Source organism: Benincasa hispida, chromosome 6 (genome assembly GCF_009727055.1).
Source record: "Benincasa hispida cultivar B227 chromosome 6, ASM972705v1, whole genome shotgun sequence".
NCBI classification, from domain to species: domain Eukaryota; kingdom Viridiplantae; phylum Streptophyta; class Magnoliopsida; order Cucurbitales; family Cucurbitaceae; genus Benincasa; species Benincasa hispida.
In genome coordinates, this window is record NC_052354.1 from 6,155,293 (window position 1) to 6,173,555 (window position 18,263).

Below are 18,263 nucleotides of genomic sequence, written 5' to 3' on the forward strand. Positions count from 1 at the left end.
GTCTATTTACTAATTTATTTTTATAGACGAAGTAGACAAACCGTGATGCAGCCATCCTAGTAGGATAAGCCTACCAAAATATCCTCCATAACCATTGGACCTAGCGTCCATTGAACTTAATCACGCTCTAGCCACGATCATCCACCAAACTTTGATTCTTGTCTTCTTAGAACTTAGGACACAGTTGTACAACCTATAGAAAAAATCCTGTTCAAATTAATGTTGTTTTATTGATTTTTTTGTTTGAATATTTTTCTACAAATATCTATGATATTTTATTAAAACTTATCCATCTTTTATAAAATTAAGATCCCAAACCTTTTCATAAGAGATATTTTTTAGAGACCTTTAATAATAATATTGTTGTTTTCAAAACTTATTAGAGAAATATTATTGTTTTGGGAGTTCGAGGCTAGAGGTCGAACGTTTAGAACTCGACTAATGTGGAGGTCGAACGTTGAGAACTCGATGAACAAAGAAAAACTTGGAAACAATACATAGGCTGAAACTTCAACCATCGACAAGGGAAATCTCGCTTAGGTTGTCAAAGGTTGAAGTTTCGACACATATCCACCCTCGAGATTGTAGGTTTATTACTTTTCTTTTTCCCTCATAGAGGAAATAAAGTAATGAGATGGTATACTATATGTATCTGTGTACTCGAGCTACTTCTAACATGCATTTTTTATCGTTTCGAATTAGACGGAGGCTTGTGGGATTAACGTGTGGGACAACTATGCAAAACGACAAGACCTGAGGTTCGAGAGATAGTTGGGCCTCTCATACTGTTGCAACTATGGGCTTGGGAGCGATTTCCAACAATGGCTCCACAGCTACATCATGTTAATGACGCTTAGTTAGTTGGACAAGCCTACAGTTCTCGGTATGTTGTTTTAATTCAATTTAATTTTTATATCACTGATCTAGCTAATTTAAATTCTAAATTATCAATTTAAAAATTTAGGTGGAGAGACAAATTTTGTGTGACTAGGACAGCCACACATGTAGTCAACCAGTATAGATACATGTTTGATCTGCTTCAACCTGAACAGGTACATTACACTAAACCTAATTGATTATTTTATTCACATTTTTATTGTATTTGTCTTTAATATTCTCTAATATAATAGTTTGTGTTTCAGGTTATTTGGGAGCCGTACAAAATTATTGTGCATACTTTGCCTAATTTTTGTACGAATGGTCAAAACATATGGTGGACGATGAGTCCTCTCATATGTTTTCACATTGGTAAGTGGCATCTTCATGACAGAGTGATGAGACAATTCGGTTTTCAGCAGGATGTCCCATCGTCTTGTAATACTAAACCAGTACTCAATGATATTGACCTAAGGACTGGAGATTGATCCGAAAAAGTTGCACATTTGGTAGTGCGATGGCACTATCGTGCAAGATTTATTGCAGTGGGGGTTTCTCTTGAACAGTTTGACACATATGTCACTCCATAATATATTCATTGGTATAATAATATCACAAGGCGCTACGTCACTCATCCGGGAGCAGCTGTGGGTCATATGATAAATGAATGAATATTATTTATTTTTTTTAATTTAAATTTATTTTAAATATTGTCTAATTGTTTTATAATTCACAGAGATCGAATAATAGTAGACTCCGTGAGGTTGCGAATGATCCGAACCAGGTTCTTGCTATATGTAGTGACAACCAAAGCTATATGGAGGAAATTCATTATATGTACGATATACCTATTGTTCCTCTACCAGCTCCTAGACGTAAAGGACCTATTCGGGAAGAGGATGAGTTTGATGAGGTTACACATAATGTAGAAGAGTTGCCCCTTATGACGCAGACGCAGAGTCAAACTAATTATGTTAGTCTGATGATGATGATGCCAGCATTTGGTTCAGGACATTATGACTCAGAGGCTGGTCCTTCGTCTTCATACGTGCATGGACATGGTCGGGGTCGTGGAGAGCATAATGAATATTTATATTATGAAGCGCCTGCAGAAGTATCAGAGCAACATCAAAAAGTCTCCGAGCAACCTCAAGTTCGAAGTCGACGATGTCAACCAACTCGAAATCGACGACGTCCGCCTTATGGGACACATTGATTTTTGTAATTATTTTTATATAAATGAGATATTTAATTTACATTTTTTTTATTTTCATGAGTTATTTGTTTTAATTTAATTTTTTTAGAGTTTAAATAAAACAATAAAATATTTTTAGAATTTTTTTAATAAAATGGAAAATTAAAAAAAAAAGATTAGAAAGAAGAAAGTGGAATGTGTAATAATTAAAAAGGAAAAAATGGGAAATTTGTACGGTATTCTCGCTCTCTATCAAAATCTCGCTCTCGCTCTCTCGCTCTCTCAAACTTTCGCTCTCTCAAAATCTTGTTCTCTCTCATAATTTCGCTCTCGAATTTGATTGGGAAATTTAGTGGCAAAAAGAAGGAGATTCATTAGCTCATTATTTAGTTGCTAAGATGACAGAATCCGTAAAAATTATTCAACAAACTTTGGAAGGAATTCCAGGGACCTTATGAAAATTTAGAAATACGATCTTTTGATAGGGAAAGGTAGGGAAAGGTCTCCGGAATGATAATTAAACAGACTCAATAATAATATTAGAAAGGGCATGGTCGAGGGTTCAAAGTTCGAGGTACAAGTGAAAAGAAGGTCGAGGGTTCAAAATTTGACCTATGTAGGTCGAATTTTCAACCCTCGACTTATTAAAAAAAAAAAAAACAATATTTTTACAAATAATTTAAAAATAATAATATTTTTCTAAATAGTTTCTAAAACGATATTATCTTTTTAATTTTTTCTATTTTTTAGTCCAAATTTTTATCCGAATAAAGAAAAACGAAAACGGAATTTAAAAAAAAAAAAAAGAAGCTCATATTAGTCCAGCAGCCCTAATCTATCAACGTGTTCCACGCCACCGTCTTCTTCACGCCATCTCCTCCGTTTCAGCAGCTCAGTGTCACCGCTGCTTCTCTCCCGTTCAGTACTGCTGCCGCAGCCTCCTTCCAACGGTTTTGGGCCGATTTTCTATCCTCTTTGTTGTTACTGGTATTCTCTCAATCTCCACCTGTCTTTCTTCTCAATTGAAAAAAAAAATTAGGGCTTGTCTAATGAAAGAATGGAGGAGTCATTTGATTTTTTTTTTGCCCAATAAAATAGCCAAATAGCAATCTTGCGATAAATAGGGACGTGGTTTTTGTTTGCCTGTTCCAATTCGGACGTGGGTGTACTGCCATTTTCATTTGTTGCATACGTTTGTTCCCCTCATTTGAAGCCCGTCATCTGTCGCACTCATCGAAACACAATTGAATAACGGTAGAAGCAAAGAAATGCGCCTCCCTCGCTCATACGGATCTTAGGCCGTTCGATTCTGTTTCTATTCTCTTGCTCGCTTTCAGAGTTAAATTCTCAACAATTGGATGTATTAAACCGTCATTTCTTCTTATTGATTCATCCGTTTCTTTTCCAAGCTCACTTCGATATTTTGGAGATTTAGTAGTGGACGTCGAGTAGTCGTCTGCCCATGCTTGCTTTGTATTTATATGTTTTTTTTTCTTTCAATTTTTAGAATTATATCATTTGACGTGTTCTATGCGCATATATGTGTTATGGATGCCATAGATTTTGTGTAGATAACGAAACAACAAATTTTATAGAAAAGTGTCGTGATTATCCCATTAGACACTCACTCATGTTGGTGGAAGAAAGAGAAAACTCTGGGGTTAAGTAGGACTTCTGGGATGGTTTAGATCCCAACTCTCTTATGTTCCCAATTTCCATATCTTTCTTCTTAAATGTGTCTTTTGGCAGATAGAAATTTGGTTATCTTACTTTCACGTTTGAAAAGTTATTCTTGAAGCAAAAATGTCCGTATCACCAATGCATTTATTCGCCTTTTCCCAATAAATCTATTCTACTAATTAACTAACATTTTTGCTCATATTTTTAACTTGTCATTGGTGGATATCAATCTGATACTGATAAGTGCCGGTAGTTCTCGTTATTTTAAACCATGCTTGGTGTATGCACTAAAGATCCCTTTGTGTCGTGCAGCTTCTGAATCATCATGTCTTGGTGCACAATTGAATCTGACCCTGGTATACATTTGTTTGGTCTCTGGTTTTCCTTATTTATTTAATTCTTATGTTCATGCTTTTCCAATTTCTCTATTTTAACGTTTACCTCTAGATTACATATTAGCAAACAAGTAGATAACTTGCTGTATAGCATTCTTGTAGAAGTATAATGTCTAATTTATTTTTGTAGTATTGAAGTAGTCTTAGAAATGGTTTGTATTGTAGTTATGAGTTTTCAATTGAATTAAGAAAAATTTTGGACCATGTTGTTCTCTTTCCAGGTGTCTTTACGGAGCTTATTCAACAGATGCAAGTAAAAGGCGTTCAAGTAGGTTTTATTTGGATGCCAATGCTGTTTTTTATCTGTATGTCATTGACGTGCTCTTTTGGCCAATATCTCTAATTATGCATGCTATTGTTATATGAAGATACGTATATTAGATGCCTCAATTGGATTGAAGAAAAGTTGGCCTAATAGAAACAGACTTTACATAACTTTGCTTCCTTTATTTGATTTCCTTGTGACTGGAATTGGGTTATAGTTTATACAGACATACAAATTCATCAAGGTGGATGTGATTATTGGATACTTTGTATGGAATCCAAATACCATATTAAATTGAAGAGTAACATACTCTTCTATTAATGGAATTGGAATACTTTGGATGGAATCCAAAGCCACATAAGGACACTTACCGATTTTCATAATTTAAGTGGTTTTGTGGAAGATTTGGGATGAAAGAAATGCAAGAATCATTCAGTATAAAAGCAAAACTTCAAAGGACATTGTAGACTCTGCCATCTTTAATGCTTTGTTTGGTGTAAAGATATACCGACTATAAAAAGCAATAGTTTTTCTTTCCTTATTGCAAATTGGAAATATCTTTTGCATTCCCAATAAATGGGCCCTTTTTGTTTATTTGGTCATCTTTGGATACTTCATTCAATTAATAAAATTGTTTCTTATAAACAAATGAGATAAAGGAAATCAAGTCTATAATTTAATTTACAAAGGAGCAATTTATTTGATCCCCATATAAGGAAATATTCCTTTGGATTGTACAAACAAAAAACAACACACTTTGCTAAGGCTATAGGTTTGTCTTTGTGATCCTTGTATTTTTTAGCATTAGTTTTTTTCATTCCCTTACTGAAAAGTGTCGTATCCTTTTTCAAAAGAAAAAAAAAGTCGTTGAATCAAAGCATAAGCTCATTGAAAAAGGGGAGTTTGGCTCAGACCCATCAACACTGATTAAATTTTATGATGAGTCTTTTTTTTCAACTCTTTATCAACTTTGTTGGACATTTAAATTTGATTGAGCTATTTTTCGGGGAAGGGAGAGCCTTGAATTCCTTGTTGGTTGAATGAGACGTTGGATGGGTTCGAAGTTGCTTGATTCGTCCAAAGAGAGGTTGGGGGGAAGAGCAACTCTTGTTTCTAACATGGGTACTTGAAATAAATGGAATATTTCCTTTTAGAATTGGGAGGAGGGATGTGAGGATATGGAGCTTGATCTTTGGAGGGTTCGTGTAATTCTTTCTTTTGTATCTTGGTTGATCCTTTTCCCATTGGTATATCGGTTTTTTCAGTGCTTTGGAGGATTAAGATCCTTAGGACAGTGAAGTTCTTTATTTGACAGGTTTACACAGTCGTGCTAACATGATGGATAAGCTTAAAAGGAAGTTGCCTTCGCTGGTGGGTCGTTTTGCTGTATTCTCTGTCAGAAGGCGGAGGAAGATATGGACCATATCTTGTGGCATTGTGATTCTGCTAGTTCTGTATGGGATTCTTTCTTTCCCTCATTTGGCATGAGGGTTGCTCATCACAGAGATGTCAATGGCTTGATTGAGGAGTCTCTTCTCAATCCTTCTGGTGGGGAGAAGGATCGTTCCTCTAGTGTGCTGGGGTGCGTGCCATTTTGTGGGTGCTGTGGGGGATCATAATAGTAGGGGTTTTAGAGAGGGGTGGAGAGGGACCATAGTGAGGTTTGATCTCTCATCGATTTTCATGTATCTTTATGGGCTTTGGTTTCGAAAACTTTTTGTAACTATACTATAGGGATTATTTTGCACAGTTGGAACCCCTTCTTGTAGAGGTGGTCTATTCTTTTGTGGGCTGGTTTTTTATTTTATTTTATTTTTTTCATGTCCTTGTATTCTTTCATTTTTCTCTCATTAAAAGTGGTTATTTCTTTATATAAGAAAAGGGTACTTGAAATGACCCTTTTAATGGGAGCTCATCTCAATCTCTTCTAGTGGTTAATACAAACGATGAAGCTTGCTAGGTAAGTTCTCTTTCTTGCCTTTGGTGCCTTATCCTTTGATTGTTGGCTTCTTGTCGGGAGGGGAGGGATCGTTTTCTTTTTATGAACCCAAATCTTTGCTTCTAGCCATAGGTGTGTTGGGAAGGGGGGAGGGGCAGTTGGAAAGGAAGAGTCTTTTTTCGTCTTTGAGTTATTTAAACCCTTTCTTGGTTTCTGGGTGTGTCTTGGCTTATTCTTTGACTTTTTCTCTGGGAGATTGGTGGCCTATGCTTGATCCAATGGTTAATTTTGTGGGTGATGGGACAAGGGGAGGTATGGTTTTATCCAAAGGGCTGGTTGTTGGCGAACCCAATTTTTGTTCTAACTCTTTGGGTTTCTTGTTTTCTCCTAGTAATGGGGTTAAATAGTATTGGCCCTCATTTTTTGGATTGTGGAAAGCTTTCCCGTTATGAGAACGAGGTTGGGGAAGAGATTCTCTTTCTTCTTTTCCAATCTCAATGACCTGCTAGAGCATCCTAAGCCATTTGTTCAGGGTGTAGATTGGTGTCCTATTTGTGAGAGGGGAGGAGACGAGTTGGTTGCTCCATTTACTTTGGAGGAAATAAAAAAAGGGAGTGAAATGAGTAAGTCATCGATCCCAAATGGTTTTTCATTGGCCTTTTACCCAAGACAATTGAGATTTTTCCCCCCTTTTGGAACAGAAACAACTTTTCATTGATGAAATGAAAAGAGGCTAATGCTCAAGATACAATGATATACAAGAACAAAATACAAGGACATAGAAACTTAGGATCAGTAAGTGCACTTAGATATCTCAACTAGGTTGGTACATCTTTAGCACCTTCATCACATCCATATACAAAAGAAGTCCTTGAAATTATCTTGGGACCATGATTACATAGAGAAGATAAAAACATTCCAATTAAGACAAATATCCCGAACAGATTAATTTTCAAAGAACTTTGACTGGGAGCTCCTCGACGATGCTAGAAACGAGTAGAACCAAGACGGTCTACCAAACCGAGGGCTTATCATGAAATCGAAAATCTTAGAAATTGAGGTCTTAACTGCATTTGACCAAAGAATTTGTGCTTTAGAAGACAGCAATAGGCCAACCAATACTTGGGACATGTTTTCTCGAAATGACTGTCCAAAAACCTAAGATAAGTTGAAGTAGGAAAATAACTTCCACCGGTACTTGCTTGTATGGGAGCAATCAAACAATAGATGCTGTAAATCTTCTCCATTTGCCAGATACAACAGGCAAATAGAAGGGGATACATTTTGATTACTAAGCTTATGTTGTAGAGTGGCCGAGCAATTTAGTGTCCCAAAAAACAGAATCCAAATCAGCACATTGACTCTTTTGGAACTCTTGGATTTCCAAAGGTCACAATATATTTCTATCTAAAGGGGAGGAAGAATTTAAGAATTTAGTCAAAGATTTTACCGAGTACCTTTATGAGGAATCCAAAGACCATACTCGAGCATATGAAAGAATGAGAAATTAGATTGTTTTCTACTTTACATAGAAGCTGCTGAAATTTTACTATTTTCTCATCTTTTAATTGTGTACGGAAGATTACATCTTGAAAGGGGAGTTGGAAGGTGTGTTCAAATAGTTCTTTATGAGCACTATTTTGAACAATTCTATTTCATAGATGTTTGTTTGCCTCATTCCCCTAACGGGAAAAGCTAATAGGCTTAAGGAGTTTAGACCAATTAGTCTCATCTTATCACAAATGTGTACAAAATTTTGGCTAAGGTCTTGTGTAATAGTCTTAGGAAGATGCTCCCTTTGACGATCTCTGAGTCACAAGGAAGCTTCTATTGTAGGAAGACAGATTTTAGATCAGGCTCGTATTGCCAACGAGACCATTGAGAATTATAGAGCCAATAAAGAAGTGATTTTCGAAATTGACTTTGAGAAGGAGTGGAACTTCTTGGATAAGGTTTTGGACAAAAAGGGTCTTGGTATAAATGGAGGAGGATTATTTACTTCACAACCATATGTTGGGGTTCTTTTAGACTATGTCTGGACTTGAGATTAACATGTCAAAATGTCAGATTATGGGGATCAATTGCAATTTGGTTCCCTTTCCCACCTCCTAACTTGGTCTCCCTTTTGGAGGGTAATCCAAGCCATCGCTTTTTGAGAGTTGACAGCTGAAAAGGTCATGAGGAGATTGGCCTCGTAGAGAAAGAGTTTTTTCTCTTGGGAGACTTACTTTGATTTGGTGAGTTTTGAGCTACATTCCTATATAGTATATATTATATCTCTCTCTTTTGACCCCCTTGCACGGTTTGCAAAAGCATTAAGAAGTTGCTTATGTGGGATTTTCTTTGCGAAGGGATGACAAAGGGAAAAGCCTCACATTTGGCTAGTTGGGAGGTCCCTTTGCCTTGTGTTTCCTCATTTGGAGGGATTCTCGTATAAGTTCTTTTTTCAACATTTGTTGGATTCCTTTCTCGTCAAGGATGTCTTTGATATTTTGTGGAGGATTAAAGTTTTGAAGAAAGTGAAGTTTTACTCTTGGAAAGTTTTACTTGGTCGTGTGAATGCTATGGCTCGACTTTCGAGAAAGATGCCTCTGTTAGTAGGTTCATTCAGTTGTATTCTTTATCGGAAGGCGGAGGAAGACCTAGATCACCTGCTTTGAGGCTATGAATTTGAGGTCTGCTTCAACAATCTTGCTACTGTTGGAGAGAGCTCCTCTTCCTCCCTCCCAATTCCTTACCCTTTCCTTTGACCTTCTTCCTTTCGTCCGGCCACTTTCCTTGCAAAATCGATTAGTCCCCATCTTCCTTACTACTAATTAGTGTATTCAGTATAGGCGAATAATGGAGGTAAAAAGTTGTTGCATTTTCGACCATTTCTTATGTATGTGGCAAGATGGTAACGAATTTTGGGTGGAAGGTATGAAAAGAGGCCAGAAAGTTTTCTTATCAACGATTATGGCACAATGGCTCCACACTAACTTGAAAAGGCTTTTGAGTGGTTCGACTTTTGTGTTCTTCTTACTTAAGGAAATAGTAGATCTAAGTGTTATTCGCCTTGCTAAATTTCGTGACAAAGAATGGTGGTTTGTAGAGTGTGCGGTATGGCCTTTAACAGGAGGAAGGAAGAACATCCACATCCCTTATGGAGATGGAAAATCCGGTTGGCAAGAATTTAAAGAAATGGTTAGCTTTTGTATTAATAGCCCCTTGGAATCCCGTCCAGATGGAACTTCAAATATTAAAGAAGCCATCAACAGAGTTGATCACTCCACCAAAGTTATCCTTGAGCACAATTTCCAAAGGGAACATGAAAGAAGTTTTGCAAATGTGGTAAAAGGAAAAAGGAATTTAAAGTTCTCTGCCCCAGAGTCATCAATTATGTACATTAACAAGCAGTTGTAGTTCCCTGTTTTAGCGATGGTAAAACAGAGCAAGGATTCCTTTTGGGTTCAGAAGAATTATGATGTCTTTAAGGAAGATTTTAACAACTTATGGATCATTTCGAAGTTATTTGTGTTTAATGAATGAAAGGAGATGAAAGAGGCCTTCCAATCCAACGTCATAATCAATCCCCTATTTGCAGATAAAGCCTTAATCAAAGTTGACCAAGGAAATTTGGAGGAGTTGATCAATGATCTGGGTAAGTAGCAGTTAATTGGTCCTTATCACTTATTATTTGAAAAATGGTATAAGTTAAGACATGGTAGACCTTCAGTTATGAAAGGTTTTGGGGGATGGATATCAATAAAACATCTTCCATTAGATTACTAGTGTAGACGCACGTTTGAAGCAATTGGAGCTTATTTTGGAGGCCTTGAAAGAATAGCAATAGAAACTCTTAATCTCACAAATTGCTCGGAAGCTAAAATTCAAGTTAGAAGAAATCTCAGTGGATTCATGTCGGTGACGATAGAAATTAAGGATGAAAAATGTCGCAATAGTTTTTTGAATTTTGGGGATATTGAATGTGCTGAAACTCCCAAAATAACTCTGGCGATTTATTTGTTAATAATTTTTCTAATCCAATAGATTTAGTTCGTCCGAATCAAGTTATGAAGGACGAACGTGGCGATATTGAAGGTATGGAATCAGAATGGTCTTTCCTTGTATCCACGCAGTCCAAACCGGAGTACTCAAGAAACTTGAACGCGTTCTTGAAGAAGGATCATTTGCATACGATGCAGACAATGAAGACTTCCTCGTCGATCAAGCCTCCCTCAACAATGGCTGGTGTGAACACTTTAGAAGAATGTGAAAAGTCGCTTTTAATGAGGAAAGAGAAAGTTTCTGATGATTTGGGTTTCAAGGACAACTCTATTATCATAATCCCAAAAGCTAGCCTAATACATTTTGGCCTTTATTATATTAAGTGGGCTTGTCTTATTTCAACACACTAATTTGGCTATTAATTGGGCTTAGTATACTCTTTGTAGTCTGTAGGGAAAGAGTGTTATTATTGTTGTTTTAGGCCCATCTTAAAGCTGTTTGTGAATGAGCTAGAAGAAGAATATTCCTCCACTAAATCTGTTACGGGAGGTAGCACAGGATTGGTTGGTTGGTTGAGGTATGTCACCTGAATTCGTTTCTCCTTCCAGGGATTTTATCGTGCGTAAAGTGGTCCCAGCTGAAGAGTTTCTCCTGGTGTAACGAAAGGCTAGTTGATCAAGCGTTCAGGAAGAGTTTCTTCCTCATACTTAGCATGCTTCAAGCTTGGTTCTAAGCCGCCCACATCTTGTTGTGACTCCCAAGGTTACATTTGGTGAGGACACATCAACCCTACTTAGCTCCACTCCAACGCCTACCTACTTGGTGTTTGTGTGTCCAAGACCAATCCTTTGAGATTTAGACTTTCCGGAGTGCGAATGCCAACTCCCTCACTAAGGCGTTCAAGCATGCTATATCCTCAAGGCATGTGTTTTCCTTGTTTCTCTTAGGGTTCTTATTGTAGCTTCCTCTTCCATGGTTACCCCAAGCTTTAATCTTCCTTTCCTTGGGTTTAAATTGGCCTTTATTTATCCCCCCATGCATCCAACATACTCCCTGAGCGTCCAACCTTCAAGCTCTAGGGTTCTACCTCCTAATTAGGTCATTTGCTTTCCAACTCTTGAATTTCTTAACACTTAGCTAAACTTTCCTTCTCCTCTCCTTATTTAGACCAACGCATGCTTCACTCCTAACCACATGGTCCCAACCCATAGAAATTTTTCTAAGTGCCAATGCTTCCTTCAAAGCATGGTTCAGACACTTAGCCAAAATTCTACCTTCTAAATTTCCAGCTTGGGTTCCCATCAACTATTCTTAACTCCAAGACATAGCAAAACTTCTCCTCCAAGGCTTGTATTCCAAGCTACTTCCTACCTTTTAAGGAATTCTTAAGGGTGAAGGTGTTACAATAGAAGAGCATCCAAGTGCTGCGCGTTCGGTTAGCTCAAACACTAACGACATGATAGCGCACTCTGTTATGGGACCTTTGGAGTGAAAGAAATAATAGAATTTTTAGGGGTGTGGAAAGGGACTCAAACAATGTTTGGTCCTTCATAAAATTTCATGAATACCTATAGACTTCGATTTTAACGACTTTTTGTAATTATTCCTATGGCAATATCTCACTCAGTTGTTACCCATTTCTGTTTTGGGGCTTTGGTAAGCTTGATTTTGTGTGCTTTTATTCTTTCAATTTTTTATCGATGAAAGCATTTGTTTCTAATTTTTTTAATTAAAAGAAAACTCATGGTTGAAACAACTTGTACTCTTTTATTATTAGGTCATATTTCTACTGAACTCCTATGGCCTATGGGAGAAGCAATTCTGACGGCTGCTCATTTTATTAATAAGATTCCAACCCTGTTTTCTCACAATCCATTATTTGAGTTTCCTTGGGGGAGATGATATATGTCAAAAGGAATGTCGTTGTTTTGATACTTGAACTAAAAAATTATATGTTTCTTGTCATGTATTTATTGAGCATATTACTTCTCAATTCTCAACTCTCACACCATGACCAACTCTCAACTAATGTATGCAAACAAGTTATTAAGTCAAACTAAGAAAAAAATAATCTATTTGTGAGGAACAACTTCTAGATATAGAGCTAATTACATGGGAATTAAGGGTATGATTGTGGATCTCAAAGGATTGGCTAGCCAAGTATGAGAAGAAGCTGGCTATAATATTTTCTAATCCTCCCTCAAGTTGGATTGTAAATGTTGGTCATACTTAGCTTGGATCTGAAATCTTCAAACTTATTAGACAATTGGACTGGGGAAATATTCGGTAAGGTTGTCAACAATCTGTAGGAGTGTAAATGAGAGCGACAGTTGTTGCTACTTCTCTTCGATGATTTGTCTGTCAATTTTAATGTGTTTTGAATTCAACTTCAACACTTCAGGAAACCACCATTTTTCTTTTACTTCACTATGTCGTTAAGTTTCTCCACGCATCATAGTTGTAGTATCTAGAAGCGCATCTTTTATTGACTATTGATCCTGCTGGATTTGCTAAATTTCAATATTTTATTTGTCAATCTTTTAAAGCATAAACCTTCTCCTGGAGTTTTTTTGTGACATGTTGGTATATAGTAGACAATCTGTATATGTTTTTGCAATGGATTATTCATGAATTGGTGACCTCGACAATTTGTTTATTTCTTGGTATCCTTTCTCTTTTAACGTGTCAACAACATATTTCCTTATGGAGACACTTGCAGCCTTAAGAAACCTTGAAATCTCCATATGAAGGAAGTATTTAAGATTTTCACGGTCCTTTAATTTCAAATTCAGTTGACCAAAGAATTTTGATTCTAATCTCCAGTGAGGTTGCAATGATCGATATACACAATGATAAAAACTAGTTTCCTTTTTCAGAAATGTTTGTCAACCAGGATAGTGGTTGGTCTTTATAGGGAATGACCATTTCCTTTGACTACTCTAATGAAAATTTGAAATCGAGTTTCCTATAATTACTTGAAGTTAAGACCATTATATACTTAGCCTATAATGGCCTCAAGTAATCTTTCTCCCTTTTTCCTCCCTTCTTTCTTGGGAAAACCCATTGGTATTCTCTTAAATACTCCTAGGCCCTCGTGAGAAGAAATATTTTTAATATCCAATTGATAAAAGGGCATCTGGGCCTCATTGTGAAGAAATGTTTTTAATATTCAATTGATAGAAGGGCTAAGCATGGCTAATGCAAGGGTAGAAACACTCCTAATGATAATTTAGTAACAAGCGCAAAGGTTTATGATGTAGACTACAAATCTTCGAGAATTCTGGAAGGAAGAGTATTATTCAATTGTTATCCATACGTGAGGGGAAGACTCCTATTTATAGAGTTTGAATACAGGTGGGGAGTAAAAAGGGACTTAACCTGTACTTTTATCCAATGACCCAATTTAACCCCTTGCTACTTACATCATTCTACCCCTCCAAAAAGAAAACTTGTCCTCGTGTTTGAAAAAGAAGAAGAAAAAAATGAAATAATTAAAAAATAAAATAAACTTGTACAACGGAGTATGACCAAACCGACCTCCTACATCTTGAACAAAAATATTATGAAAAAAATCCAAGACATAAAATTTTCATCAAGTTCATCAAGACTCCCGGTGTTGTAGGTGTTCAAATACCCGTTGACCAAGTCAGTATCTTTAAGCAAAGAGAAGAACTCCTTGCTTAGTGAATCAATAGCCTTTACTGATTGTACAGAAAGAAAGTTCTTCCAATAGATGTCATATCCACCAAAGTTCTTCTCAACTTCTTGCTTTCCCCCATAGGGCCGGATAATAACAAGGTCATCACTATGATTTTGTGAAAATTTGAATTTTGCAATCTCTACAACATCCTTCTTCTTGAAGTGGCGTCAGAAAAGGATCTCTCACATTGAAATGGGCAACAATGATCAAAATTGGTACTATTGGGAGCATAGTCAAATAACGACCTAAAACATTTAAGATTTTCGCTCCTATCTTGATGTTCTTGCAGCATGGCCACTCGATTTTGGACTCGCTGTGGGTTGCCTTGATGTTCTTGAACATTTGGTTGAAGGCCCATTTGATCTTGTAACGATTCTTGAATCGGTGTTGTTGCTCATGATTTTCATATGAAAACCGAGAAAAACCTTGCCAACCAACTTCTTCTTTCTTTGATGTTTCAGAATCAAGCCCAACCACATTTTCTTGATCTTTATCCTTGTTATTGGACATCTTCCTGAATCCTCTGGTTAGTTGTTCTAAAGCTTTGTGCATTTCCATCATGGAGGCTTGCATTGTCGCCAAATTCTCAGCAAGAAGTTGAATGGACTGCTTCGCAATTACTGACCTTTTGTTGAGAGTCCGTGGAGAGGAAGAATATGCTTCCGCATCAGTTGGGGGAGAGAGGTACTTGTGGGTGCTCTTGACATCCATCAGGCCCTTTCACAAAGGCGTATGATACCGATTTGATGTAGACTACAAATCTTGGAGAATTCTTGAAGGAAAAGTGATATTCCATTGTTATCCATACATGAGGGGGAAGACTCCTATTTATAGAATTGGAATACAAGTGGGGCGTAAAAAGGGAATTAACCTATATTTTTATCCAATGATCCAACTTAACCTCTTACTACTTACATCAGTTTATGTAAGGGGCCTAGTTAGTGCTATTAGTATGGTATTAATAAGGGCATAAGGCTAATTAGTTAGTAGTTAGTTAGGGTATTTGGTTATAAATAGAGGGATGGGGATTGAGGGAAGACAGACAATTGTTAGTGATTTAGGGTTGGATCAACATACTCAAGAGGGGGGAGGGTTGAAGTGCCTTAATACTTGGTTTATCTTGCAATATACTCTCGATCATAATTCTAGTTAGGAGGTGTCCTAACATCCTAGTGAAACTAAGTTTAGTAAACAGTGCAAAGGTTTATTCCATGAACTAACTATCCAAACTGTAGAGGCTGAAGAAAGTTGTTTTGCTCTTTCGCCATTTAAGTCCCTGATGTTGCTCACATAAGGTTTGGTGGCATTTCTTAAGGTGAAAGTTTTGTAGTTTGTTTGAAGGGCTTTGTTATGTTTTTGGTTACCGCTTCACATTTTTATTCTCTGGTTAAAGTTGAGTTCGTGAGGTATCATCAAGTCTCTCAGAAAGTTTTAGCTTGGAGGACCCGGTTGGTGCTGCTTTTGATTGGCTCTTCTTAACAAGGCTTGTCATAGCCTTTTACTGCTATTCCTCCCAAGTCTTCTGGCCATGGTTGTTTAAGTTCATTGCCTATCTCAGTGTAAGGGGAGGCTTCCGAGTTGGCACCTTTCTGGTCTTTTTGGTTATGTTCCCAGCTCCCAGTAACATCCGCTTTCATTTATTCTCAAAGTTTCTTTAGTTCTCTTGGCTATTACTCCGTTCTCTGCCAGATGCTCTGTTCTTTCCGCTTTTTTGTTCTTTGGGTGCTTGTATCTCATTGTTCTTTTGTATCCTCGATTTAGTCTTCTCTCTTTTGTTCTTGTTATTTCGATTTTTCTCTTTCTTCCTTTTGTATTTGTTTTTTGTACTTTGAGCTTTTGGCTCTTTTCACTATATCAATGAAAAAGTATTGTTTCCGTTCCAAAAAAAAAAAAAAAACTGTAGAGGCTGAAGGGGAAATGGGGATCATCACTTGAGTGATGCATCCTTTATTTGAGTGGCCCCTTGAGGTTGCTCAACTTGATGGTGTCTAGCAACTGCTGAACTCACCTGGCCTCGCATCACTTTGAAAATGCTCCACTCCACCTATGTTATTTTTAACATTGAACTTGGACATAAAAACCTTATCCAAAAAAGCTTGGACACAATAAGATCAAAGGGCTTTTGGGTAAAACGAAAAACAAGGTCATTGTATGATTATTTGAAATACTAGATTTATATAGGCACTAACATATGTCATGAACTCCAAAAAAAAAAAAGAAGAAATATATGCATGAAATAGGCAATGATCACTTTCATTTTCTCATGATGTGATTGTTCAGGAGTTCAATAGACTTGGTGTTTGTAGTTATTTTTTGGAAAGAGAAGTATATTTTTTACGTGTGTTTCTCTTCCATAATTCTTTTATTTCCATTAGGGTTAGGGTGTTCTAATATTACATAGCTGCTTTGAAAACTCTATTTTTTCAGGTTGAAGAGTTGTACTCGTTGGATCTCCACTCTCTTAACAATATGAGGTATGTATGGTGTTCGATTTTTGTGTCTGACATTTTGTAAATAAGACAAATGTCTTTTAATCTATCCATTTTCAGGCCTATATATGGGTTGATATTTCTATTCAAATGGCGTCCAGGGGATAAAGATGATCGTCTTGTTATTAAGGATCCCAACCCAAATCTATTTTTTGCGAGTCAGGTTAGCTTTATGATATCGAACATGGAAGATTATTTATCAAGTTATAAATAGGAACGTATAGCTTGTTTTGCTTACTTTTTCTTACTTCCAGTCCTTTTCCCTTGTCACAGGTAATTAACAATGCTTGTGCAACTCAAGCAATCTTGTCTATTCTGATGAATTGCCCTGATATTGACATTGGCCCAGAATTATCCAAGTTGAAGGATTTTACTAAGAACTTCCCACCTGAACTCAAAGGTTTGGCTATTAATAATAGCGAAGCGATACGTACAGCCCACAATAGTTTTGCAAGGCCAGAACCCTTCGTTCCTGACGAGCAAAAAGCTTCTAGCAAGGATGATGATGTGTACCATTTTATAAGCTACTTACCTATTGAAGGGGTACTTTATGAACTTGATGGGTTAAAGGATGGACCTATTAGCCATGGCCCTTGCCCAGGCAGCCAAGGTGACCTTGAGTGGCTGAAGATGGTTCAACCTGTGATTCAAGAACGCATTGAAAGGTACTCACAGAGTGAGATAAGATTCAACCTCATGGCCATAATTAAGAATAGAAAAGAGATGTATACTGCCGAGCTTAAGGAGCTCCAGAAGAAGAGAGAGCGCATTTTGCAGCAGTTGGCTGCCTTGCAATCAGAAACACCGTTGGAAAATAGCAATAATGAGTTTCTAAACAAATCTCTATCAGAAGTAAATGCTGGGATTGAGGGTGTTACAGAGAAAATCTTGATGGAAGAAGAAAAACTCAAGAAGTGGAGAACTGAAAATATCAGAAGGAAACACAACTATATACCCTTTTTATTCAACTTCCTGAAGATTCTTGCGGAAAAAAAACAGTTGAAACCCCTTATCGAGAAGGCTAAGCAGAAAACTGGTGGCCCCAGGTGAAGTTTGCTTGTGGGTTATTGTTGTATTATTTTTGATTTGTACTTTACCTTTTTGGTGTTCTTAACTTACGCAATAGATTATCTGATCGTTATCAACTCCTCGTCTCTGGTGTCACTGAGCGCAAGGATCTTTTTAGAGTTTTTTTTTTTTTTTTTATGTACTTTGATGATCTTCATGTTTAAACTCTGGTGGGAAAAACAAAAAAAGACACTATACATGCTTTTATTATATTAAATTATATATAAAAAGAAAACACTCAACTTTGTTCCTTGTTTCCACAGTACCCTTGAATTTTAAATTTTTTTTAAAAATTGCATTAATACCCACAAACTTGACTCTTTAATTTTTTTTTTTGTCAGGACAACATTTTGTATTTGTGTTACTTTAATAAATCAAAGTATATTTGATAAGTGCATGAACAAATATAATTTGTATTATATACCGAACAATTTACAATACATATTTACATTTTTTGATATACTAGTTTGAAAAAAAATATCCATTACCACATTTGTTCTAATGAAGATATTGTTGGTCTTTTGGCGATTCAAACTACTTTATTTGTTGAGATTATTTAAGGAGACTGACTATGATCGAAGATGATATTCCTTTCTCGAGTTTTAAGAGGAGAGTTCTATTTTGTGATTTTTTACTGCTGATTAATTGGTATGAGAATTGAACAATTTG

General features: G+C 36.6%; 1 protein-coding gene across 2 annotated transcripts; it reads left to right on the forward strand.

The window, feature by feature from the left end:
• Positions 1-2,867: 2,867 nt before the first annotated feature.
• LOC120079014 (ubiquitin carboxyl-terminal hydrolase 2) lies at positions 2,868-17,690 on the forward strand. Of its 2 annotated transcripts, XM_039033183.1 has the most exons (6): positions 2,868-3,058; positions 4,064-4,107; positions 4,368-4,414; positions 16,465-16,511; positions 16,587-16,689; positions 16,800-17,690. In XM_039033183.1, the coding sequence occupies exons 2-6, from the start codon at positions 4,077-4,079 to the stop codon at positions 17,574-17,576; spliced, it is 1,005 nt and encodes a 334-aa protein (XP_038889111.1). In that variant the 5' UTR covers positions 2,868-3,058; positions 4,064-4,076; the 3' UTR covers positions 17,577-17,690. The 2 variants fall into 2 exon arrangements, with proteins under 2 accessions (XP_038889111.1, XP_038889112.1); XM_039033184.1 differs by lacking the exons at positions 2,868-3,058; positions 4,064-4,107 and having other exon boundaries at positions 4,382-4,451.
• The last annotated feature ends 573 nt before the right edge of the window (positions 17,691-18,263 follow it).